Source organism: Aquarana catesbeiana, linkage group LG02 (genome assembly GCF_042186555.1).
Source record: "Aquarana catesbeiana isolate 2022-GZ linkage group LG02, ASM4218655v1, whole genome shotgun sequence".
Taxonomy (NCBI): Eukaryota; Metazoa; Chordata; class Amphibia; order Anura; family Ranidae; genus Aquarana; species Aquarana catesbeiana.
The window spans coordinates 145159346-145185281 of NC_133325.1; the positions used below are offsets into that span (position 1 = coordinate 145159346).

At 41.1% G+C, this 25936-nt stretch overlaps 1 protein-coding gene across 8 annotated transcripts in view; it reads left to right on the forward strand.

The window, feature by feature from the left end:
• Nucleotides 1-24794, forward strand: part of PCBP2 (poly(rC) binding protein 2) — a 52214-nt gene extending 27420 nt beyond the window's left edge. For 2 of the 8 annotated variants that reach the window (XM_073613591.1, XM_073613590.1), the window contains 8 exons: nt 856-984; nt 2010-2084; nt 8445-8546; nt 8985-9026; nt 9369-9444; nt 14379-14434; nt 16120-16289; nt 17148-17769. In XM_073613591.1, coding sequence (XP_073469692.1) covers nt 856-984; nt 2010-2084; nt 8445-8546; nt 8985-9026; nt 9369-9444; nt 14379-14434; nt 16120-16289; nt 17148-17505 — 1008 coding nt within the window. In that variant the 3' untranslated portion in view covers nt 17506-17769. Of the gene's footprint in view, nt 1-855; nt 985-2009; nt 2085-8444; nt 8547-8984; nt 9027-9368; nt 9445-14378; nt 14435-16119; nt 16290-17147; nt 17770-21498; nt 21637-24408 lie in introns of those variants that run through there. The other 6 variants (XR_012241508.1, XM_073613596.1, XM_073613592.1 and 3 more) reach the window with 6 other exon arrangements.
• The last annotated feature ends 1142 nt before the right edge of the window (nt 24795-25936 follow it).

The following is a 25936-nucleotide window of genomic DNA, read 5'->3' on the forward strand; positions in this document are numbered from 1 at the left end:
AGAATTAAGAGGCACAATACAACCTGATGTTTAAAGTAGTAAACCCTTAGCTTTGTTTAGCTTAGCACATTAAACACCATAAAATATTCCCCAGTAAAAAAAAAAAAAATTCTTACCCCAGCACTTGCAGTTTACAACTTTCACCAATATGCTACTGGCTTCTGTTCTTTTCAGCCCTTTTCCCCTAAACTTCTGGTATTCTCGAACGTTAAGTGGACAGTGCAGTCTTGTGTGAGCCTATTAGTTTGGAGAAGGGAGGAAGAGGGAATATCGGGAGTTCCTTGCCATCCTAGGCTACAGGACTATCTTCTAGTGTAGGGAGTCCTGTGTTCAAGGGTGGCTCCATAGGATGCTGCGAGACAACAGTTATCCTGAAACATGAAACCTGGGCAGCGATCATGGCACCAGCTTAAAATGTAACCTGGGCCAGGGATTAAACGATAAAGAAGCAGCACATTCAGTAATTCATTCAGCTGCTAAAAGTGCTTTGAAAAAACAAAACAGTTTACTTTCACTTTAAATTAAATGTGTTTTTTTTTTTTTTTAAGCTTGCTTTGTAATGCAGAAGCAGTTTCCCCTTTTTCTGGTCTTTTATACACAGCCCAATGTATAAAGTGTCAATACTCCAAATTCCTCTGGAACCACCTTCTACACTCCATGTGCAAGGCTACATGATGACTGTAGTAGATTACACAGGACCCAGATTTTATGTAATTTGTAATTTTCAAGATGAGCATCGCAGTGTTTGCTGGATAGTGTTAGTTTATAAATGTGTAGCTGCAGGTGTCTGAATGTTCATGACAATTTGGTATTGTACTTGACTTTCTGCCCCCAAAAATCCTGTTTGTTTTCCAGAGTACAGGGGCACAGGTCCAGGTTGCAGGGGATATGCTGCCGAACTCCACAGAACGTGCAATCACTATTGCCGGTATTCCTCAGTCCATCATAGACTGTGTCAAACAGATCTGTGTGGTAATGCTGGAGGTAAGACAAATGTTGAAATTCAGTAATGTGTAGGATGGTTACACTGAGCTGTCTTTTATGACTTGCACATTCGGAAGTATCTTCCATCTTTTGCCTTGAGTCTCCGCTACCCAACATAATTTACCATGTTGTGCTTACAAGACTGCCAGTTAAAATCTAGTTACGTTTTATTTTAAAACTGTATAGTTAAAACTAAATGTTAAATGTGAAAATCAGGGGTGTTCTGTCACATTAGCAACCATGTAAAGTCAGCGGGTTTGCTGCTGCTTTTAAAATTTTAACATCTAAACAGTCCGTTGGATTTACAAATACCGAATTTAAGCATAAGCTCTGTTTTGTGTTGAAAATAACTGTGAAATGAAAACTCCGGTGGGTGTAACAAGATGTCCGCTTGCCTCCTTCTCACTCTATCATTACTGTGCAGGAGTGTGGGGTGTAGCAAGATGGCGGCGATGAAACGTCACTTCCTGACGAGACAGCGGCCACCGCTACAGAGCTAGGCCACAGCCGCGGCTTTTCCTATGGCCGAGTGGCAATCCGTACAGCTTGACCCGTTCGGATCACGGACCGGTGACTATCTGTTGCACCCCTCGTTAAAACTGAAAAATAAGACCATATGCAGACTTGTAAACATATAAAGTATAGTATTTTAATGGGTATTCGCTTGCATACGTGATTTAAATTATGAGTATTTATAGAATGTATATCATGCCTTTGAGATGCAATCTGCCCAGAGAGGAGGGACAGAGCTGGGCGAGCCTTGGCTCTCATGGAATGCTTGATCATGAATGGGCTTGGGCAACTATAAAGGGGGGATTCTTTTACACAGATTTTTTTTTTTGCCTTAATGCATTAAGGTAAAAACTTTGGGCCCACTTTAATACACAGTAGTAAATGGGTGTTTCATATCGTTTTTGCTTTAGTTATAAAGCCTAATTGTTTTGGTCAAACCATGTGTTTTATTTTAATGTCCAAAAAGCAATCCAATTGACGTTTCTGACTGTATATTCGATCTTGCTTTCTAGTCTCCTCCAAAGGGGGTAACCATACCATATCGGCCAAAACCCTCCAGTTCTCCGGTTATTTTTGCAGGTGGGCAGGTAAGTCTTATAGACCTCAACATGGGTTTTCTGTTCCCCCAACCCCTGTAGTGATTTACACATGATCTGTGATAATAAAAAAAAAATTATATATTGTAGGAGTAAAGAGACTTATCCAGATAGATCATTAATAAAAACCTTTAACACCACCCCCCCAACCCTAAACAGACTGTTTAGAATAAAATAGCAGTTTTTTAGTTCTAGTTATCAAATCTATTTTCCGTTAAAAAAAAAAATACAAATGAGTGCCATCAAGCACAGTATAGGTACCCAGAATATAAAATGAGGTTGCATCTAGTAAATTGATAACAAAATGTCAAGTTTAATGTTGTACGTGCCTGTAAAATGGGAAAACTACAGTATCCAAAGTTGTCAGCAACTCTTCAGAAACCTTTCACTGGTCATCAGTTTAGAGTTAGTGAATGTTGGCCCTAGAATGAATGCCTTTACTCTGGTGTAAATGTGTGGACACCCAATGTTTGGATGTGATAAAAACATGGATATATCATATATTTTACATTTTTTGAAGTTCTTTATATGACTGCTTAGTTAGGTTCCAGGTTCTCTTAACTAATGCTGGCCATACACCATTCGAAAAATCGGCCAAAATTCGGTCATTTAGACAGTTCGCTTTCAGCCAGTTAATGGGCACAAATCGGTAATTGGCTGGGATGTTTTTGAACTGAAAAACGAAGGACAAGTTTGGAAATTTTTGAACAATGTTTGCACTAGGTATGTGAAAAACTAACAAAAAAGGATTCATTTATGCCCATTGAACAATTTGTCAGCCATGACATGATGGTACTATCGTTTGCTCTCATGGCTGAATATTCGTTTTTCGAAAATGGATTTGAACGATTCTTCGTATAGTGTGGTGTCACCTGTACTTCTTTTTTTTTTTTTTTTTTTTTTTTATTGGCTTGATCCTTGTATAAAACAAAGCCAGCTTTTGTGTAAAGGTATACAAATGCCTGGCTGTGCCAGTGCTACTGCTGTGGTTTTTCTGTGAAGGTGAACTTACCCTTTAAGGAGAATACATTATTGCATGCTAGGGTGGTGTACCAGAAACCTTTCTTCTGATGTATAGAGTTGATGCATTCTGTCCAAGCTTTTATTCAGAAGGGAGAATTGGAACCCCTGATAAGTTTTTGAGTCCCCACAATGTAGATTTACAATCTGTATCAGTGACCATTGTCACTGCACTAAGGTGAGGGGGAAATCCAAAAATGGTCACCAGGAGATCATTGCAGGTCAGATGGTTCCCTTCTACTATTAAAGCTGCTTTATTCTTACATTGCCTATGCACTGGTGAATATTGTTTTTAAAAAATAGGGGTAATCCAGAATTTGAGCTGTCAGCAGAATAGGTGGGGGGAAAACATCCACATCCATCTAGTGGGGTGGACTGTTCCAGGGAAGATTAGAGGGAAATCCCCTTCACTTAGACAGGTTTCTTCTTCTGTTGTATTCTTGACACAAAAAGTGAACATAAACTAGCATGGTTTTAACACTGTTACACAATGGATGTGATTGGTCCTGATCACTTCCGCAGACCACACCCTGTTGCCCAAGCCCACATGTGGGCCACAGACTTGCATTTATGTCACCTGGTGGAGGGAGCTGATTTTCCCTCTAGTAAAAACCCAGAAGTGATTAGTATTTAATCACTTTGGTTTCTGCTGTCATTTTCCCTGACTGCTGTGGCCAGGGAAGAAGTAATGAGGTTTGATCTGCACTCTGTTGGCTTCAGTGGAGTGCAGGGGAGACAGATGTTTGTCTTAATAAAAATAATCTGTCACAATAAAAATGCAATCATATAGTAGCTATTCTCCTCTGTGATCTAGTTCAGTGGAAAAATTGGCTGCACTTAAATCTTCTCTTTCAAAAGAGCTTACACCCACTTGGCCACATATGTAAACTCCCATGGGGGGGGGGGGGGGGGGTGTTGTATGTCTGCTGTATGTTGCATGTTGCCAGGCATGCATGAATGAGTGAGGGTAATAATTCTAAGAGCACTATTCAAGATTAATTCCAAACCGATGACCTGTAAGGGCTTTTAAAGCGTTGCCTATGGTAAATATTGGGTATCAACTTTCACCTTTTTTCACAGGAGTGTACAATTTTAAGGCTTGAAATGTTAAATATCTTATGTACTCGGCACAACCTAGTGTTTTATAATGGGTAATTCTGTTTTTGTATGCACTAAACTGTACTTGATAAACCATTTCACCAATGTGTGATCCAAAAAATTGGAACTGCCATTTTATTCTCCAGGGTCCCTACTTTCAGAAAAGTGGGGTGAAGGAGCAGTTAATCTTCAAGCCTAAATATTTTATTACGCGTGCATAAGAGAAAAATTCTGAACTCTTCCCACTGTCCAACATTTTGGTTATACAGTAAAATCTTGGTTTGAGAGCGTTTTGCAAGACAAGCAAAATTTTTCAATAAATTTTGACTTGATTTGCAAGCCATGTCTTGATATACATGTAGCCTCATGCCATAACTTAGTATAAGAGAAGAGAGGCGCCGCTAAGTGTAGCAATATGGCTGCAATTAATGATTCATTTAGCAACTCGTATGGTTGATTAAAACAGGCACCTCCTAAGTATGCAGGCATCCGGGGTAAAACTGTCTACATAGACCATCCTCTTTACTGCCATCGACCTCATCTCTTCCACGAAGTGCTCCACAAGCTGTTCAATCACTCTACTGTGGGGTAGTCTTCCCGGTCACGATTGTAGACTGACAGCGGTGAGAGACGGCGGTGTGGGGGATGGTCTATGTGGACAGTTTTACTCTGGATGCCTGCATATTTAGATGTGCCTCTTTTATCAACCATGTGAGTTGCTAAATGTTGTACCTTCATTAAATGTAACCATATTGCTACACTTGGAGGCGCCTCTTCTTTTATACTCTGTAGCTCCTGCTGGAGTTTGCTTCTAGTCCTCTTGTGGAGGCTTCCATTTGTGGATGAACATTTTATTACACAACCTGGTCACATTACTATAATCTTTTTATATGGACTTTAAACTGAAGGACTTATGAATAAAAAATTGTGGAACTAATCATTTGAGTTTCCATTATTTCTTGGGGAATGGGGAAATTTGATATAAAAGTGCTTTGGATTACAAACATGTTTCTGGAACTAATTATGCTCGCAATCCAAGGTTTTACTGTATGCGATTTAATCTTTTTTTAAAGGTTTTTATATCTTTGGTGAAAATTTCCTATTGTGCAGTAATGACCCTGGGGAGGAGTGTTTGCTTTTCCCAGGGGAAATGTATCCTTGCTATAGGCACCCAGTGAAAGGCACTGTTGTGCACTTTTTGGATGTAGATTGGCCAGTTCCAATATTTACAAATCAAAGTTCCCTCCTGCTGCTTAATACCTGAATTTTACAGTTAGGAGTCCTGATATCAATCGGCCTCCTAGTATGTCCAATATTCATAACCTGTATTTGGCAGCCATCTTTTACAGTGGTCTGGTAGGGGGGAATTTTTCTATTCTGCTTTTTATGTACCCAATTAACCTTATCCAAGACATTTGATTTTTAAATGCCTATGTCCATAAATGTGTTCTGAAAAAATAGTGCAGTGTGCTCTTCACCTTACTATAGACGCTAAAATAAAAATACAATAAAAGTAAAAAACCTTTGTTTATGTTATCGGGCATGTAGGTACATCAATACTCTGTGCAATTAGTGCGTGTTGATAACAGATAAATGTATATCAATATGCTGTGCAATCAAATTGAAGAAACATAGAAGACTCAACACCAACATAAAAATAAGTATATGCACTGCACATAACAGTGCACAATATGCATACATTCCTTGTGCTCACACAGTATTTCCAGTTCGTGCAATATAAACAAGTGTAGTGAATAAGAACGTCCACACCCCTCCACCTGTGCAGCTGTGTGCTCACTTAGATGGACATCACTTATTTGATCAAAACCAGCATGAACCATTATTCAGTTAGACACTATTTCTCCTGGGTCCACCCAGGCAGTGGCAAGTGCAAAATAGAATAAAGAACTTCAAGGTGCGTGCTGATATGTTTAAATCGCAAGTAACGTGATCCAATAGTCCCAACTGGTATTGCATATAAGCCTGCGTCCATGCCTCCTGCCATGGCTTTCTTCTACCTTGTAAACAGTGGCTCTTCCTCAGCGGTCTGATGGGTGTGACCAGTGAGATTGTGCTTCTCAGATTGACTGTGAGCCGCTGCTAGAAAGCCAGACCAATGTGACATGTGCACAGGCTGCTTGACTCCGGTTCCAACTATTGGATCACGTAAGTGCATTAATCACGTTTTGCTATTTTTATGATAGAAGTGCACGATTTTAAGTATTGTATTTTTGAGCTTGCAGTAGTGCCTAACTGGATGTTTCATGCTAGTTTTGACCTTTAATCTAGGTGAGTGCACAGGTGAAGTTTGATAAGCATTAATTGAAAAGTGGTTTCACTACACTTAAATGTTTGTAGTGTGAACTTGATATTCTGTGAGCCCTAAGAATATATATGTATTTTGGACTTTATGTGCACAGTGCAGGTAGTTTTTGCTTCTCGCATATTTGTATTGCGTTTTCTGTTTCTTCACTTTGCTTGTACTGTGGATTTATGTATGTAGGTTGTATATTTTTTAGTGTAGTAATTATTGATAAGGTGAAGAGTGCTGCACTAATGTAGTAATTTTGTGTTTGTATCATTCATAGATGTATGCACTTTTTTTTTTTTTGCACATTTATTAGAGCATGGACTTTTAATTTTTGGACTATATACCTGTGCAACTTGTAATTCAGTTTTTATACAGCTTTTTGTGCAAATGACACTACTTGGCATCCTAAAACTACATTTCCATAAATGGGGAAACTATCCTTATAATAGATGCTAAATGCTAAAACAAATTAGAAATGTTGCCTCGTCATTGCTCTAGTGCTCTGTATATGTTTTATAATTTATGGTGTGTAGGTGTGTTTTTGTTTTTAGCAAAGCTCCCTTTTTCTACACTCCTTTTTCTCCCAGCTGATCACTTCTTTTGCTGTGGATGCCTGTGGGTGGTGATGCTACTCTGATTCAGCTGTTCACTCTCCTTATACAGAGGAACTGGATTTGCAGTCATGTGGCCATATAGTAAAACATTTACAGTGTTTATATTGCAATTTTGTAGTGCAACTTATTAAACTGTAAGCAGGGCAATGGTGAGGCAATGATTTAAGTGTCAATCTTAAATTTTCAGCTACCAAAATGGTCCAAATGTTAAGTTTTTGCATGCCATAATTTTGTAGGTGTCACACATTTAGGTTCCATGCTAGTGCACAGCTGAAAGATTCCTAATTTCAAAGGTCAATAAAGCTGATGGCTTATGTTTGTGCCACAGCTACTGCATCTGTTAAATGTTGAGGGTTGGCTTTTAATCAGGTTTACTTTCCTCCCAGAGCTAATAATTTGTTCTGAACAGGCTGTTGTATGTAAAATTCCTTGTTGTATCTGTCACCTTTTTTGAACAAAGTGTTAAGTGTCTCTGATGGAAGCGACTGCCTTATGAAGTCTTCTTTGATTAAAATTTTGTTTCCTTTCACTGAGGAGTTGTAATCATGGATCCAAAATGACTGACACATAATAAGCTCACCATATTGGTTTAAGAAAGGGGGTACTCTATTCAAGTGCAGTTATGGCTGCATTAAATGGTTACTTCATGCCACAATTCTGTAACAGAACATCTATTTAGCATGTATTGTCTGCTGCAGAGCATTGGTAAAGGATACGGAGACTACACGTAGGCAGTACTAGGGTTAGATACGCACAGCCTTTTGTGCCATCCTCAGGGTAAATCGGTATTCAGTTCTGTTAATATACCTATGAATCCTTTTTTTAAGTTGCTGCTAATCCTTTACATGTTCTAATTTTTCAGGCTTGTAATAACTGAAGGATTAAGGATTTAGAATTAGGTTGATGCTTATGATTAGACTTAGAATAAAGGTCATGTGACTTAAATTTTATGCCAGACAGTGCACTGTTGGTGGAATAACTTGTTTTTTACTTTTCAGAGATCAGTGTTAAAGTCCTAACTAGTTCTTGAATGCTGATATTTGCTTGTGGCATAGATATCTTTATCAACAGTCTGAAATTCTTGTTACTGTTCTGTTTAAGATGCATTTTAAGTATATGCATACACGGAGATAGATATGAGTGAAGTTAAGGAATAGCTTAAACTTGTGGCCTCATTTTGGATCCATGACCCGACTCATCCTTTCCAATGTTTCCAATGGATGTGGTGGCTGGGGTTATGATGTCTGAGGACTGAGGCTGTGACTTTTATCAGAGATAACTGAATCCCGTTTTCGCTTTGTTCAACAGGTGTCGCGCCAGGCCGGAGGGCACGCATGTGAGACTGACCTGTGGGAGGGGCGGAGGTCCCACACAGGGGGAGTCTCCCTAGATGCTGTGGATCTCCATGGGGTAGGTCCTGATAATTTACTCTATACTAGACGTTTTTATTTTAATTTTCAAATCTTTTTTTTATAAGCTGCTTCTAAAACTAATAGTTGCAGGCTTATTAAAAATGAAGTATGAAAATACGAGAAACTTTTAGATGCCAATGTTTTCTTATCACAGATCATGTGCAATTCTCAATGCTTTGGCAGTCGTACATGGGCCTCGAAACTCTACACTACATTTTATTTGCTGTAGCCAAGCTTTCACTTTGAGACTCATGAGTAGGAAACACCTTTTTAAATATGGTGTCTTGCTGCACTCTAAACAGCTAATGCTAATTGGCCTTCCTAAATCTGCTTTGCTTACTGTGTTTTTCTTGTCTGGATAGCACTTGCCTTCACACGTTGGTCTTGCTGGCTGTCACATGGGTTTAATTGGACTACTTTTTGCTCCTTTTTATAGGCCTACACCATTCAAGGACAGTATGCCATTCCTCAGCCTGATGTAAGTGTGCTTTTGCCTCTTTGCAATGCTCTGAGGGCTGTAGTTCTGGGTATTTCAGTATCAGATTCACATTTTAAGCTGTGCACCTCTTGTCTTATCTGCTTTTGCTCTAAATAGAATGAACCTGCAGGAAGTGTGTTTTTAGCTGTACCCTCTTAGAACAGTGATTAGCACTGTTTTCTGCAATTCTATGCAGTGTGTACTCTATCACAGCGCTAATATTTCTCATATATTTGGTCTTCTAGCTGGACACTGAGCTCTAAGCAATCTGTTCACATCTTCCTTTTTAGTTAATATTCAGTTGCCTTGCATCTCTCTAGAATTGCATTTTTTCTTCCTTAGCTGACCAAGTTACACCAACTGGCAATGCAGCAATCTCACTTCCCTATGTCCCATAGTGGCAACACCGGATTCAGTGGTAAGGAATCTTTGCTTGTTTTCAGTTTTTTTTAATGAGCCACACTGCTCACTGCTAGCTTTGCAATTTTTCCAGTCTGTCAGCTGCTTCACTCAAAGATCAGTATAGTTGTGCTATATTCTAAGGGAAACTTATACTTTGCATATAGTATTTCATGCATGTGTGTCTTTTGAATTCATACTTCCAGTCTTTAGTAGACACATTTGACTGTTAAAATTGGAAAGGTGTTTGAGGTTTTAACAAAAAAAAATTCCAAATTGTGAAGAAGAAATTTCCTGGCACAGAATAGTATATTAGGTGAATGATGGCATTGTCATATTTTTAACAATTAAAATGGTAGCAAAGTTCATACTTTGGATTTGTCCTCAGATTATGGAATTTTTAGGCTTTCCTATTGTGTCTTTATTTTCATTACCACGCCTCTTCAGCTTGTGGGGTTGATTTACTAAAACTGGGGAGTGCAAAATCTGGTGCAGCTCTGCACAAATTATCTTCCAGGCCAGCCATAGACTGCTTGTATCCCCACCGGTTTAACGGACTTGCTGGGATTCGAACATGGGCAGGCTGAATGTAGCCAAGTTGATCAGTCAACTTGGATGCAACCAGTCTGTAGAATTTTACATGCGATTATTGCTTGCTGCCATTATAGTAATCACTGTGTACACCCGACCAGGACGGCTTTCCTCTGCCTTCTCACCCCTCTGCCCTGGCTCAGCAGGGGGGTGCTCTTCCCCATCAACATTGACTGACTTTTGTTGGCAATCCAAGTTTTTTTAATTTTTTTTTTCCTTCCTGCAACACATCGTTTTTATTCGTGTGCACACCAGAATTGACCAATAATTATTGAAGTTTGACACTTTTTTCACTGACATGCACAATTTTAAGTATGGACTTATTGGGTGTCTTTTTACTCGGCGCAACCTCGTTTTACAAAAAATTTTAAAGCGTTGCCTATAGGGATTTTTAAGTACTGAAGTGAGCCACTCCATGAGTGTGCGCAGCTTTAAAGCGAGACGTGTTGGGTATTTACTCGGCGTAACATCTTTCACATTATGCAAAAAAGATTGGGCTTAATTTACTTTTTCATGTATAAAAAAAAAAAAAAAAATTTTCCTCCCCAAAAAAGTTTGAGAAAATTTCTGCACAAATACCGTGCCAGATAAAAAGTTGTAACAATAGCTTTGTATTCCCTAGGATCTCTGCTACGAAAACATATGTTTGGGGGTTCTGAATAATTTTCTAGCAAAAAGAAAATGACTTTTCCATGCAGGAGAGAAGTGTCAGAATTGGCCCGATAGGCATGTAGTTAAAGTGGCGTTACACTCTTTAAAGTGGTAGTTAGCAGCAGTTAAAAATAAAAATAAAATAAATTCCCTTGCAAGGCAAATAGTACAATTCACTAGTATGTATCACTTATTAGCACATTATAAAATACTTGCCTTAGAACGATGCTGACAGGGATTCCGGTTTTGCAGAGATGGGTATCATCCCACCCAGTGTGGTGGTTTTCAGCAAGTTGTCAAACTTGTAGACTCTTGTATTGGAGGGAGCAGTAAAGCACAACTTCTGCATAGCGCTGCAAAACAGGCAGCAGAGCCCAAATATTGAGAAAATGGAGGCTTTATGTATAGGTGTGGCTCTTTTGCAATAAAACTTGGTTTTAACAGGACACTTTTAGGCATAGCTGCTTGTTTAAGTGAACCTTTTTGTTAGTGTCACGAGTTCATTTTATAGAAGAATTTTTTTGCAGATGCCTCAGTGATTTAAGATGCAGAGTTCCTGTTGGAGGATTCTGTGCAGTATATAATGGTGCAAAGAATGACTTTTATGAAATGAAAGGTTTGATGCTGAAAATCTGGTATGCTCATTTCATCAGTTTTTTTTTTTTTTGCAACTTTGACATGCACTAAATGATTCATTCATGACACCACACAGCAGTACAGTGACATGGTGGTCAGCCGCCTTGGGCACTGCGATAACATGCAGCATGTCTGCGTTTTATTGCATTGCAGTGAAGGCTACTAATGTGGTTTTAGGGACTTGTGCACACTACCATGCTTTTTGTAATACTTTTTTTCATACTACTTTTTCCATAAAGCTGAAGATGATTCAGCTTGTTTTGCCATCCCTTTTTTTTTTTTTTTTTTTTTTTTTTTTTTTTTTTTTCTTCCTCGTCGCCTACTTGCAATGACAGGGGCGGGGACAGTCATACTGTAAAGGATTGAGTTAGGAATTCTTGAGCTAGGCAGTGAGATGGGCTCTAATAGGATTTGCTGCAGCTCCTAATGCACATTGTGAGACTCTCTATTACAATAAAAATCAGAGTAAGCATGTTCAGTACAGCAGAGGCACATACACAACTGTAAGAAGAAAGGTTACCGCTCTAGACAGGTGTGTTGTAGGTAACACACTCAGGGTGGAAGGTGCAGGCTCAGCATATAGTAATGGAGAATCTGGACAGCCACACTCCGATACAAACGCCTTTATTGTATAAATAACAAATTCATACAGTAGCAGGGTACAGGATGAAATGGCTGACGCGTTTTACTCTCAATGCTTAATCTTAATCATAGCTACCAGATACTCAACTGTAAGACTAGGTAACATTTAGCTTTAAATGGCATTGTTTGTACAAATTTGAACTTGTGTATTGAAGAAAAATACTCTTCTCTTGTGCATATTAGTTTCAGCCAACAAAATAGTCTTAAATCGTGGAGAATGACTGCTGGGCGACAAATTGTAATGTGTTGCTTCTCTTTGAAGCCTGTGATTATAAAGCTCTGAAGGGGGAAAAAGTGCTCTTGCTTGTTCTGACCACTTACAGTCCCTGAGCATTTCTTCATTTGACAGTTGATGCAAGTCCTTTTGGGCATACTGCTGTCTCCTTCAGCCCTTACCTTACCAGAGTTCCACCTGCTTTAAGGACTCCTAACCCCCTCACATGCCACATTTGGTACATTTGACTCCTAACCCCGACACACCCATTTCCCACTTCTGCCGCCTAGGCGACTTTAACAGAAGTTCTCTCTCCCCCTCCCTCCCTGTAATCTTCTGGGACATGTCACAGGTCTCAGATTGCTCGGCCATTCAGGGTGCACACTCAGCTGTGAAGCCGCAAGCTGTCATAGCCGGGTGCCCACACTAGTTATGCGGGGGGAGAACCAAGGCTTTGGGTGGCTGGATCGTGGGACACGTGTTTTAAGTCAGCTACACTTTTTTAGCTGCTTACTTTTAATGGCTGGAACTCCGCTATAAACCTCAGCATTTTACCGTTTGCCGACCGGCTCACGCCGATATAGGTCGACAGAAGGGCATGTACTGGCAGATTAACGTACCTGTACGTTGCCCTTAAAGAAGTGGTTTGCAGGTGAGCGGCAGCGCGTGCCCGCCGCAACCTCCGTGAGTGAGATCGCGGGTCCCGCGGACCCGTAGTCCGCGGGGATACCCGCAATCGTCTCACTGAGGGAGAACTGGGAAATGCTGATTTTAAACAAGCATTTTCCCGTTCTTCCTAGTGACAGGACACTGATCACAGCTTCCTGTAATTAAGAACGGTGATTGGTGTCGTCACACACAGGCCCCCCCCCCCCCCCACAGAATCACTCCCGAGGACACTTAACCCCTACAATGCCACCTAGTGGTTAACCCCTTCACTGCCAGTCACATTTACACAGTAATTGATGCATTTTTAATTGCACTGATCGCTGTATAAATGTGGTCCCAAAATCGCACCAAAAGTGTCCGATCTGTCCGCCAGTCACGAAAAAAACGCTGATCGCCACCATTACTAGTAAAATAAAATTAATAATGCCATAAAACTATCACCTATTTTGTACACGCTATAACTTTTGCGCAAACCAATCAATAAAAGCTTATAGCGCTTTTTTTGTTTATAGCGCAAAAAATAAAAACAGCAGAGGTGGTCAAATACCACCAAAAAGCTCTATTTGTGGGGAAAAAAGGACGTCCATTTTGTTTGGGAGCCAGGTCGCACGACCGTGCAATTGTCAGTTAAAGTGACGCCGTGCTGAATCGCAAATAGTGCTCTGGTCTTTGGGCAGCCAAATGGTCCAGGGCTTAAGTGGTTAAAGAACCACTTTGCCTGTATTGGGCCCTGCCCCTCTCCTTCTCAGCGCTCTCTGGCACAATATACCCAGTGCTTCCAGGTATTGAGAGAGAGAAAATTTTGTACTCTTGATCCAGAGCTTCAGTATAGAGGCCGGTCACTAGACCTGTGCACTGTCTCCTAATGGGGGGGGTGACTTATTGTTCCCTGTGGCTGATGCAAGAGATTTTGGTAGTTGCTGCACAGGTGTGCTAGAGAGGAGAGCAAGACTTCATACACTATAGCAGAAAATTGCTCAATGCCCCCATCAACAGTCAGTGTTTAGGGGGAATCCCTCCTGTAGCACTATTGTGTTCTGCCAGCTGGGCACCTTCCCTGCCAGCAGAACACAGTGACCACTGCTGGGGGCTATAGCTGCTGGCAGGGAAAGAAAGACATGTTGTACTGAAGACGAATGACGGATCGACTTTAGCATAACCAAGGCTGCCTATAGATGACTCAAATCTCAGCTGGGTCTTGCTGAACCAGCCGGATTATTACTGTGAGCAAAAATGTTTCTCTTCAAAAAGGCATCCCATTCTCCTTCACCTTGGGCTGAATGGAAAACTGATTTCTCCATCCACCTTCTGTTCCTCGCTGTGGCAGGGAATTGGTTCTACACTACATGTCCAGCATAAATTGTATTGATAAAGTTTGTGAATGATTTAACCTTCCCAAAGGGAGAACTTTAATCTTGTATTACTTTCTCCATTGAGCAGATGAACCACATCTTTGTTTTATGCATAGCTAAGCTCTGCTTTAAAAGCTTGAAGCAGCTTTGTCCAGGTTGTTTTTTGGCTATGATTTAATACTTCTACTTTATTTGCAGGAGGTATTGATGCTTCAGCTCAGACAACTTCCCACGAACTCACCATTCCAAATGATGTAAGTTTATAAACTTGTGCAGGCTTGAGGTCAACAGGGTATAGTTCTAAACCAATACCATGTTGTAAGATAAACACTGGTGCCATTTAGTTTGAGGAAAATAACTATTTGTAATGCCAAAGTAGATACTTGTAAAGCCTTAGGTTAATGAGATTCCATTCAAAGGCCACAAAAGTCAGTTTGACCTACTCATATAAGAATCCCTTGGTGGGGTCTTCAATACTAGAACTATATGCAAACTTTTAAAAATTTTGGATAGAGTAAGGGAGGATTATAACCACCGTCAGTTTTTTGCCATCTGTGTCCTATTTGGGGAGGTTTTCCTTCATTTCCTGCACATTTTATCAGATAAGCTAATGTTTCCATTAAAGCAGTACTTCACACTGCATGAGTTAACTGCTAGTTTTGTCCCAGGTTACAACGAAAGGCTATACTTGCCCAATGCTGGGACAAAGTCACTTAGAGCCCAGGGCACACATGCCTAATTGTGAGGGCCCCCCCCCCCCTCCCCCCAAAGATGTATGAGCATTGTCAGCAAAAAAATCCCCTCCCCCAGACAAAAGCGCCAATCTGCATGCTTAACTAAAATCCTCTCATAACACATAAGCTCCTAGCACACTCCTGCCCCCCCCCCCCCCCCCCCCATGGACTGTTCCTGCTATCCTCCCATCCAGAGCTGATCTATGGCTGTGATTAGGTCAGGAACAGTCCATGTGCAGGAGCAGCAGGGAATGGCAGATTAGGCAAGTATATCTGCTCTCCTCACCCCTGGACAAAAACCAGCAGTTAAAGTGTTAGTAACCCTAAAAAAAGGAAAAAATCGTGTTCCCTTATAGCCGGTTAAACAGTGCTTGTGCTGTGTAACCTGCCCCTCTTGAAACTGAAATACCTGTCTGATCTTGTCATAATAAAATACTTAAATGTTTAAAAATCGCTGTCAGCCCCTCTATCAAGCTTCCATCCTGCTCTGTCATTGTTATCTTCAGGCCAGTCACGTGACTCCCGGCCGCTCTGATACTCCGATCCAGGGCTACAGTGCGAGGAGCCGAGCGGCCACCTCAGTGGTCACGTGACTTCCGGCTGACGTCGGAGAGCTTGTTCCTCCTGCTGTAGCCCTGGATTGGAATATCAGAGTCACGTGACCGGCCTGAATATGCCTCACAAAAAAAGTATTTGGAGGCTTTGTTTCTAATAAACAATGACAGCGCAGGATAGAAGCTTTAGGCTGCATTCACACCTGAGCGTATAGTTTTCAGGCAGAAAGTCGCATGTTTTTGCCATGTGTTTTTTTACCCAATTTTTGTACGGGTTAAAATGTCACCAGTGTAAAGCAGAAAAACGCACAAATTGAGCTTCAGGCATTTTGGAATGGAGATGTCCATATAGAATAGTGTTTTGTTTTGTTTGTTTTTTTTTTTTTTCCTTCCAGCATTTTGGAGCTTCAAGCTACAAAACGCTGAGGTGTGAATGGGGCATAAGAGGGGCTGGCAGAAATTCATGTAGGGTTACAAACCCTTTAACCCATACAGCTCCACTGCATTGGGGGGGGGGGGGATTCAAACGAAATGGGTATTTAGGCTTTTATTGAAATCTAAACACTATTTGTCCTAGTATGTAACTTGGATGTTGGTAATTAAAAAGGATAAGAAATTTAAGATAAAGTTAATGAGGGTTTTCTCTTACAGCTGATCGGTTGCATCATTGGACGTCAAGGAGCTAAAATAAATGAGATTCGTCAGATGTCTGGAGCACAGATTAAGATTGCTAACCCTGTTGAAGGTTCCACTGATCGTCAGGTTACAATTACTGGGTCCACAGCCAGCATTAGTTTGGCCCAGTACCTTATCAATGTCAGGTAAGACTTTGAAATCTTAACAGAACAAGTATTTTGATAAGTTTAGTAATTTCCAAGTGTCCTCCCCAGTCACTACATGTTTTCCAGATCTGTTATATGGTTCTTTCCGGAGCAAACTTCTGTATTATAAAGATTTGGAAACCATTATTGTTTGGGTACTTGTGTTTTTATGATCCATATAGTAATGGGCTATTTGCATGTCTACTGTCTCTAGATTTGCCTTCCATTAAGCCTTGGCTTTTTTTGATGTGTAAAATTTCCATTCCTTGCATGTATGGTACATTCCAAAGGGGCTACCCCAGGTTTAAATGCTAAGAGGATACTGGAAGGCAAATCAACACCAAACACAGGAAAACGGAGAGCCCACAGGGAAAACATTACCTGTGGATATTGGGATTATAAGGAAATGGTTGGTTGACCAGATTTTTTTTCTTTACACTTATATTTGGTGTCCTTTTGTAAAGCTGAGTATTCAGAAGAGGTTTCTAGCTTAGTCAGCCCTGAAGTCTGTAATAAACCTTTACCAGCCATTGAATAAAACTGAGCAGTGCAACATATTTGTGGGGGGCCATTTCAAAACTCTAGTGGTATTTTACTGCAGCTTGCATTGTAGGAGTCATATTTAAAGGGAAACTAATTTTAATGTCTTATCTGTCTGACCACTTTTTGGTGGTTGTAAAACAGAAGTGACACTAGTTGGGTGGCATTTGTAACTATAGTGGTAGACTTTGTGCTTGATATATAGTTCTGCTTGCTCTCCGCTTCCATTGTTATCCTCCTGTACTCCTTCGTTTTGTACCTACCCTCCCACCCACCCGTTTTTGTTTTTGTTCCCTTTTCTTTTCTCCTCTGTTACAGTCTAGAAACTGCTAAACCTTCCTCCTCCCAGAGCGTCACGACCCCTGACCTTCTCAGCATCTCTCAATCCTCCACCCCTTCCTCTTCCAACGCTGCCCCTTCTCTGGTGAACACCTCCACGGCCGGGGGTGGTGAACCTTCCTCCGCCTCCAACTCCTCTTCCTCGGAAACACCTTCCAGCCTCCCTAATCCCTCGACTGTCCCTTGTGTCTCCAATCTGCTTGACATGAAACCCGTCCCGCTCCTGGCTCTAAATGTTGTGTCCACCGCCTCTACCTCATCCTCTGCTGTTCCTGCCTCTGCTACCCAGCTGTATACTAAAGCGAAATCGGAAAAGCAGCGTTTCTCTCCTTATTGAGTAGTCTGTTTGACTAGTTCAAACTGTTCACACCTACGCATTTTTATTTTATTGAATTTGACTGTGTATTCTGCTGCATCAAAGTCCCAGTATGCTACGCATAAGTTGTACCACCTAGATGGTGGATTAGTTTGCAATATTTGGGGCTTATAAGTAATTAAAAAGGTAGTTTTTTGCCTTTTTTGTGAATCTGTAAACCTTGCCAGTAGTGTTGGCTATTAGCATTCACTGTATTTCAATAAAGCAACATTGGTTTGCTGACAATGTTTTAGTTTGTTTTTATATAGAAAGATCATTTTACGTCTTGTCTCCATACTGGCTTTATGTTTAAGTCTTGACAACTTTCCTTTGGAAAATGTTTGCATGTTGGAAATGCTTAGAAACTGGCATATTTGCAGTGCAAGGGCTAAAGACAGTTAACCCATACCAATTTTTTTTCCTAATCTCATCAAAGCAAGCAGTCTGGTTGACACAGGTGGTGTTACAGTCATAGCATTTTGCACTTAATTTGCCGGTTTCATTAAGCCCAGTAATGCTTTTATATGAGAAAAAAATCTAAGCTTTTTAAGAAAATACTACAAGCATTCACAAAGGCCCTATCTAGTGTAACAGATTTTCACAAGGTTTCTGTTTACAGCTTGAATTGTTAGAAAAATCACATTAGGAGGAGCACTAGTTTTGCTAGTTCCCATCACATACAGTAACATATAGGTACATTTTGTGCAAAACTATAGCTTAACAAGCAGTATATTATTGGCTTTATAACCTCAAACTACAGGTTTTCCTTATCTACACTGTACGCCATGTTTTTTTCAGGTTTAAGCTCTGGCAACCATTAAATCTTAGTGTAGTCTGTTTTCAGTAAAATTGAGTGGTTGCATTAGGTTACATTCAGGCACTATGATAGGTTCAGTACATGGTGCAAAGAGCACTGACTACATCGATGTAGGTGTCTTGATACAAGGGCGTGAAAATCCTTAAAGCAACAAATATATTGTAGCCGGCTTGTCCCTGGATGTAGTGGCTGCATTTTTATTTGGTAATTCTGTAATACACCTGTCTCTGGATAGCTTCACTCACCTACTAGAGCCATGGTTACCACCCTGACTAAAACACTTCAGACTTATCTGCCTTTGTCTCAGTTGCAAACAAGGGGGGATAGTTGGATTGGTAGTTAAAAGGGTTGTAAAGGTAAAAATTTTTTCACCTTAATGCATTCTATGCATTAAGGTGAAAAAACTTCTGACAATACCTCCGCCCCCAGCCCCCCGTTTTACTTACCTGACGCCTCGAAAGTCAGCTTCGCGTTCCCGACATCTATTCCTCCGCTCACCCTGGCCGCTGATTGGCTACAGTGGATGGATTGGAAGCAGCGCAGCCATTGGCTCGCGCTGCTGTCAATCACATCCAATGACGCGGCGCGCTGGGGGGTGGGGCCGAGTGATACAGTGAGCGGCTATAGCCGCCGGCTGTATCACGGGAGCGTGCCCGCAAGCACTAACCACCATGCGAGGGAGCTCGCATTAAGGTGGTTAATGCTTGCGGGGAGGAGCTGAAACAGCCGCCGAGGGACCCCAGAAGACCAGGTTCGGGGCCACTCTGTGCAGAACGAGCTGCACAGTGAAGGTAAGTATAACATGTTTGTTATTTAAAAAAAAAAAAATTTTACCTTTACATCCCCTTTAATATGAGAAATATAAGGTTGCTTTCTGTCCAGCTCACAGCCAGTGTACAGGGCACTGACTTTTATTATTAAAATGGGTGTCTTCTGTGTATTTTAATATTCTTAGCCCAGCAATGAAAACTAATGCAACCACCACATCTAAGGACTGGTCAGCTGCTATATCCTTTTGTATACTTACAAATAACCAAATATACCATATGCATAAGGGTTTTTGGTATATGCACAATTCAAGCATTGTAGGATTGCAGGTCTACTTACCACCAGTGCTAAGTTTAGAATATCCTGGCTTAAACACTTGCAATAATACATACAGTATCCAGTCTTTTTAGAAGAGCCTAGTCTGGCCTTACCATGCGCTCCTTTTCACTGTGGTTTAACTTATGCCATTGATCTGTTAAAAGAACAAGCCTGATTTGGAGTTAAGTACATGTGAATGCCATTGCCTGTATCCATTCTGTCTACACAATAACCTAAAGAATGTGTTCATTACTGATGGCATATTTTGAATCCATTTTACCTTGAAAGATGTACAAAAAGTATACAAGATTTCAAGTCCCACCCAGTGTCACCTTTTTAGCCCTAGGACCACCCACTGGTTCCTACTTTTGGGATTCACCCTGCCTTTTTTCCTTCTGGGTTGCCTGAAATCTATGTAATACAGATCTCAAGTCATGGTTATTGACATTTTGAGGTGAAATTGTAGCTATAGACACAATTTAATCAGTTCAGCCCTGGAAGATTTTACCCCCTTCCTGACCAGAGCACTTTTTACAATTTGGCACTGAGTCGCTTTAACTGATAATTGTGCGGTCATGCAACTCTTTACCCAAACAAAATTTGCATGCTTTTATTTCCCCACAAACAGAGCTTTCGTTTGGTATTTGATCACCTCTGCGGCTTTTATTTTTCGCGCTATAAACAAAGAGCGACAATTTTGAAGAAAACTTTTTTTTTTTTTTTTTTTTTTTTTTACTTTTTGCTATATCGCCAATTTTTTTTTTTTTTTTTAAACAAATTTCTTCGTCAATCTAGGCCAATATATGTTCTACATATTTTTGGTAAAAATCACAATAAGCCTATATTGATGGGTTTGCGCAAAAGTCAGTGTCTTCAAACTATGGGAAAGCTTCATGGCATGATTTTTTTTTTTTTTTTTACTAGTAATGGCAGTGATCTGCGATTTTTAGCAGTATTTCAATGGACAGATCAGAGACTTGACACTTTTTTGGGACCATTGGAATTTATACAGCGATCAGTGCTTTAAAAATGCACTGATTACTGTGTAAATGTCACTGGCAGGGAAGGGGTCAATACTAGGGGGCGATCAAGGGGTTAATTGTGTGTTCTAACTGGGGGGGTTGGATTAACTAGGAGAGGAGACATATATTGTTTTTCCTACTTGGTAGGAACAAACAATATGGCTCCTCTTCCCTGACAGCACAGGGATTTGTGTTTACACACACAAATCCCCATGCTGGCGCTTGTGCATGCTGGCGCGCCCGCCGGCCACACGCAGCGGGCCTCTGGTGGCCACTAAAGGAATGGACATACCTGTACAGGGTTTCGCCCAGGGGAGCCATTCTGCCACATATACAGTCTAGCACAAGTTGTGTGGGTCCCCCTAAAAAATGCTAGTTGCCTGGCTGCTCTGACACTGGCTTTAATATATTGAGTTGATGACCTGCAACATGTAGGGAAGTGTCAGAATTCTGCTAGCTTGTATCTGTTTAGACCAAAGAATTAAACAAGTTTCAGTATGACAAGCAGCTAACAATTAAGGCAAGAAGATAGTGGTGACAACTATTACCATTCTGTCAAGGTTTTTCCTAAAAATTTATTTTGTTAGCAGATGCTGTATTCAAGATCTGAGGGCGAGTTGGTGAAAACTACCATAAAGCCAGTTAAAAGGGTCTTTTTATTGAAAACTAATTTTGATTGATGCGAGTATTGAGACTAGGTGTCGGATGGGTGTCAAATAATTGGTTCCATGCTATCATTCTGTTGGCCAGGTAATGAAAAGGTACCAAAAAATATGCTGTTCTCGTCAAAAGCTCCATGGAGTCTTAATACGTCTGACTAGAGCGATAGACTATAATTGGGAGCACTGCTAAGCATGTAGAAGAGCCTGCAGATGTAATTTGGTACACTGCCCCCAGGCACAGGGATAGATGGAATCTATACATAGAAACTGTTTTTTAAACCACTAAAATGTCATGCAAGGTAAAAGGACACAACAGTTTAAATGCACGTTTACAAAGGATTTGTCTGACTGGTTCAGCATTTCAGCTTTGTTACCTCTCTGCCTCCAGCCTGTTCCTTGGACAGTGAAAGAGCATTGTGCTCTGTCAAATGAGCTGACCCAGGAGGCAGTATTCTAAAGGATGTAGCGATCTTCTGATTGTCAAGATGTGTCGCAGGAATTGCTGGCCGAATTGCACATCCTTTGGGTAAGAAAGCAGTAAATGTGTATTTGGTTTGCCTACACAGTTCCACTGCAGAATGATAAAAACTCAACTCTGAAGGAATTTCAAAGTTACTCTTGCTTTGGAGGGGCATCCCTGAACTGTAAGGGTTTGTTCTTGTTTTGTCTAGGGTACCATTAACCTGTTAGCACCGAGTTCATGTAAATATGCGGCCTCTCCGTGGTCGAACATTGGTGCTGAGTGGCCGCATATTTGTGTGCAATAGAGCTGTGCTGAACGCTTTCCCGGCACAGTGACTGGCGGCTAATGGAAAGCGCCTGATCATGGGATCACTGTGACAGGCAGTCACATGGCCACAAGCACTGCCCTTCCTCCTGGCATTCTAAACCCTTAAAGGGCTGGCAGGAGCCGGTGCCAAGGGGTTAAACGCAGTTTCACTTGACCCTTCCATCGCATCCTCTGTGAAACCTCACCAATACCAGCTGCTTGAGTTTGTATGTGTCCTTTAAAGGCGTGCACACAGGCTGTTTTGCTGCAATGAGTGACCTCAGCCCATATTACTCTGCTGCTTCTAGGGGTGATTTTTTTTTTTTGGTATCCAGAAGAAACAGATGGCCAAAACCTAGATCCTGGGACCCCTAGTCCCTCATCAGGATCTATCGCCAGGTGTGCACAAGACCACTCCTGTGTCCCCAAGGCCACTTATGTCAGGTATTTTGTGGTTCTATGCTCCAATTTAATAGAGCCATTCGCTCCCAGGGGCTCTAGCATGTTTTTGACCCCCATCCGGATACAGCTCAGTCATTTTGACCCTGGTGGGCCTTATTCTCCAAACTTTTTTTTTAATTAGTGCTGACAATTTTACACAGCGCTTTACGTATATATTGTACATTCACAACAGTCCCTGCCCTCTCAGGAGCTTAGAATAGAAGGACCCTAACTTAGATTCATACATACACCTACTAGGGCCAGTTTAGACAGGAACCATTTAATCTAACATGTCTTTGAAGTGTGGAAGGAAACCAGAGTAGAATACTTGGAAAAACCTGCACAGGAAGAACATGCCAACTCCAGGCAGGTAGTGCTGTGGTTTGGATTTGACTTTCCTAACCCAACCCTGTGCTGCCCAATGTGCCTGAAGTCCCTATTACAAATCAAGATCTTTGTTCTGCTCAAATACAGTCCCTTCAGGAGTAAACTCCATATAATTACCAAAGGTTTGTAGAGCGTAGACCCTCCAGTCATACATTTTAGGCATGCCACCAAATTGATCTTGCCTTTTTAGAGTTCCCACCGATGGTTCTAAGGCTAAGAGCTAATAGGTCAGCCGATTAAAAAAACAAAAAAACCTCTGCTGACAGTGATTTCCCTTTTTACCAGAAGGTGTCTCAGATACTAATGGCGGTTGCACTGTGCATCTGCCTCAATGCAGGAGATTTGTGGTTATGATGGAAGAACCCCATCCTAGTAGTACATTGTAGGTGACTAGAGTCTACCTCCCACTCAAGCTGCAAATCTCAAAGCCAAAAGCCCCCTTATGTCCTCGGCCTTTTGCATGAAGGTATGACACCACCATTTACCCTGCAATATATATGCTTCACCCAAAATAGAAAGTTCTGCTTTTGGCACTCATTATTTTTTATGGGGCAGCAGGTTCCTGGTTTTGATAGGTACCCACTTTTGGAAGTTGGGGGCCCCCACCCCTTACCCGCAGGCTATGGGACCATTCAGAGGCAGAAAATTGTGAAGCTGCAAGGAGTCACAGCTGCTTTCCCACACTAAACATTCTGGGGAGGCAAAGAACGCTGTCCCTGGATCCTTGGACAGGTAAGGTAAGTATTTGTAACTGCTGACTTTTCATTTTTTTTTTTTTCTAGGGTGAGGATCCTCTAGGTCTTTCACTTTGAAGCTCATAGCAATTTTCATGTAGCCCTTTCCCCTCCCCTTTGTGGTTATCAGTGTTGGTGTGGGGCCACCAGGTTGATCCTCCTCAAGTACCCTCCTTTGGTTGTGGAAATACTCATATTTGGTTAGCCCCGTTCATCTAGTCTTAAGGCATTGATTCCTTGTTTACATTGTAGTATGGTCTTCCACATCTGTTGGATCCTAGTGGCTATTGTCCACTCCTCAGTGGACTGCTTTTGGATGTCCTAACTGTTGAAGTATTCATAAAATTCCTGTGTCCCTCAATGGACTATACATAGAATAAGACTTGCTGTGAAATCATCTTGAAGTCCATTTGAAGACATGGGTCCTGCCACTGTCTGTTTTTTATGAGCAAGCAGTACAAAAGCCAAGCATGATGGTTGGAGGTGGGGTTATGAGGGGTTGGCTTAACATCTAATTGCGAGTGTCCCAGCCTCTTGTAGGTGGCAGTATAAGCCCACTGTTTAAGAATTCCTAAAATTCCTGTGTCCTCTTTAAAGACTTCAAGAGAATTTTATGGTAAGTACAAAAATCTTATTTTCAATGGTACCTTAGACAAAGGTGAGTGTTTAACCACTGTAGTACAGGGGGAGCCCTACTGCAAGGGGTAATTTGTGTAATCGCTTAAGTTTTAGATTTTGCTTGTATCTCTGTACATGGCATGTGGCAGCCAAAACGGACATTCCTAACAGTTACTCCTCAAAGGGTAAGACACTTTGCATTGCCAAACGTCTCACATTTTTCACCAAGCATAACTAGATGTGATTATTTCCAAGCTGCTTAAATGTGTTCTTTAGAATAGGCTTTATGTAACAGAACGCACTGGAAGTTTTGATTTCAGCCTTCATAATGTTTTCATTTTTCTTTTAGGCTTTCTTCAGAAGCTGGTGGCATGGGAAGCAGTTAAGCAACTTCCAACATCTCCTCTGTTTAGCTCATGTCAGTCTGCATAGCCCTGCAAACAGCCTTTTTTCAGGTTTTAACTAGTTTGCAAGTTTTCAGTTTCATCGTGCTTTTTCCTCATCCACTCATGAATTTTTTTTCTTTTATTGAAATGACATTTTAACTCAATTTCGGTTTTCTTCTTCTGCTGTTAAAACCTGCTGATAAAGATTTTAGTTTTATAAAAGTTTGTCCTGTTACCTAATTTTTTTTATTTAAGTCACAATGTAAAGAGTGGGTTATTAAAGGCATTTCAATTTAGTTCTGTAACGTCAGGAATTTTTCAGAAAACAAATAAAGACGGACTGAAATTTTGTGGTTTCTTTTGCTTTTATCAGCACAGATGTCTGCTCGACTACAAGATGGCTGTAAGCAGGCAAAATACTTGTTCTAGTATCCAGAATGTAGTTATGTTGAGAAGCGGCTGTAAACTGCTAGACTTTTTTTTTTTTTTTTTTTCCCCCCCCCCATACCTGCAAAGACATAATGTGCTAGTATGCATTGAATACCAGCACATTATGTGAAACTTGCTGGAGAACTAATCCTTCCAGCGATGTGATGTCATCACGTGTGCCAGCTTCCATCTTAACTATTCTTGCTTCTGGGTTCGTGGACTCTGACTCTGTGACTGGCCAGAGCTGTGTTGATCTCACTCCTGTGCATGCATGCTGGAGCCGCCGGTCACAGCACAGGGCTCCGAAGGATCATGGGTGGCTGTTCCTTCAGAGCACATGTGCCAGTAATGTGTCCCCCCCCCCCCCCCCCCCCAGGCACGCATTTGGCTTTTCCTTATAAGACAAACATTTCTGTGCAGCCCCTTAAATCTTATCCACATTCTTACAAAAGCTGCAAGAAATTGAAGCATTGCAACTTTTTTTTTTTTTTTTTTATATAAACACTTGACAACCATCCCAAAAAAATGTTATTACTTTGAAGTTAAGTACCACACAATACAGCTAGCTGCCATAACCTGGTAGTTGTTTTTACTTTTGGCGATTCTGCATCCAGATAAGTTTGAGGTGGCAGGAGAGGGTCCCCCCTCCCTCTGCTTCCTGGTTGTTTCTGGGCTTACCGAAGCAGTTAGTAAAGCCTGGAAGCCATCCATCCGGCTGTTTGCTGAGCTAGATGGCATCCACTCGTCTCTATGCCCTTGGAGGACCGGAGTGACTTCTCACGTCACTTCTGGTTCTTGGGTCAAAACAAAGTGTTTAAAAGAAAAAAATGCAAAAATTGTATTTTGCTCTTAAAGGTAAAATGAGATCTGGGGTCTGTTTGACACCAGATTTCTCACTAAAGAGGACCTATCATGCTTATTTCTATAATATAATAGGCATAAAGGTGATCAAAAAAAGGGATAGTGTAAAATAAAAAGTAATAAAAAAAAAAAGCGCCCCTTCCCTCTGTACTCCTGTGCAGAAGCGATCACATACCTAAGTTGTGCCCACATATGTAAACT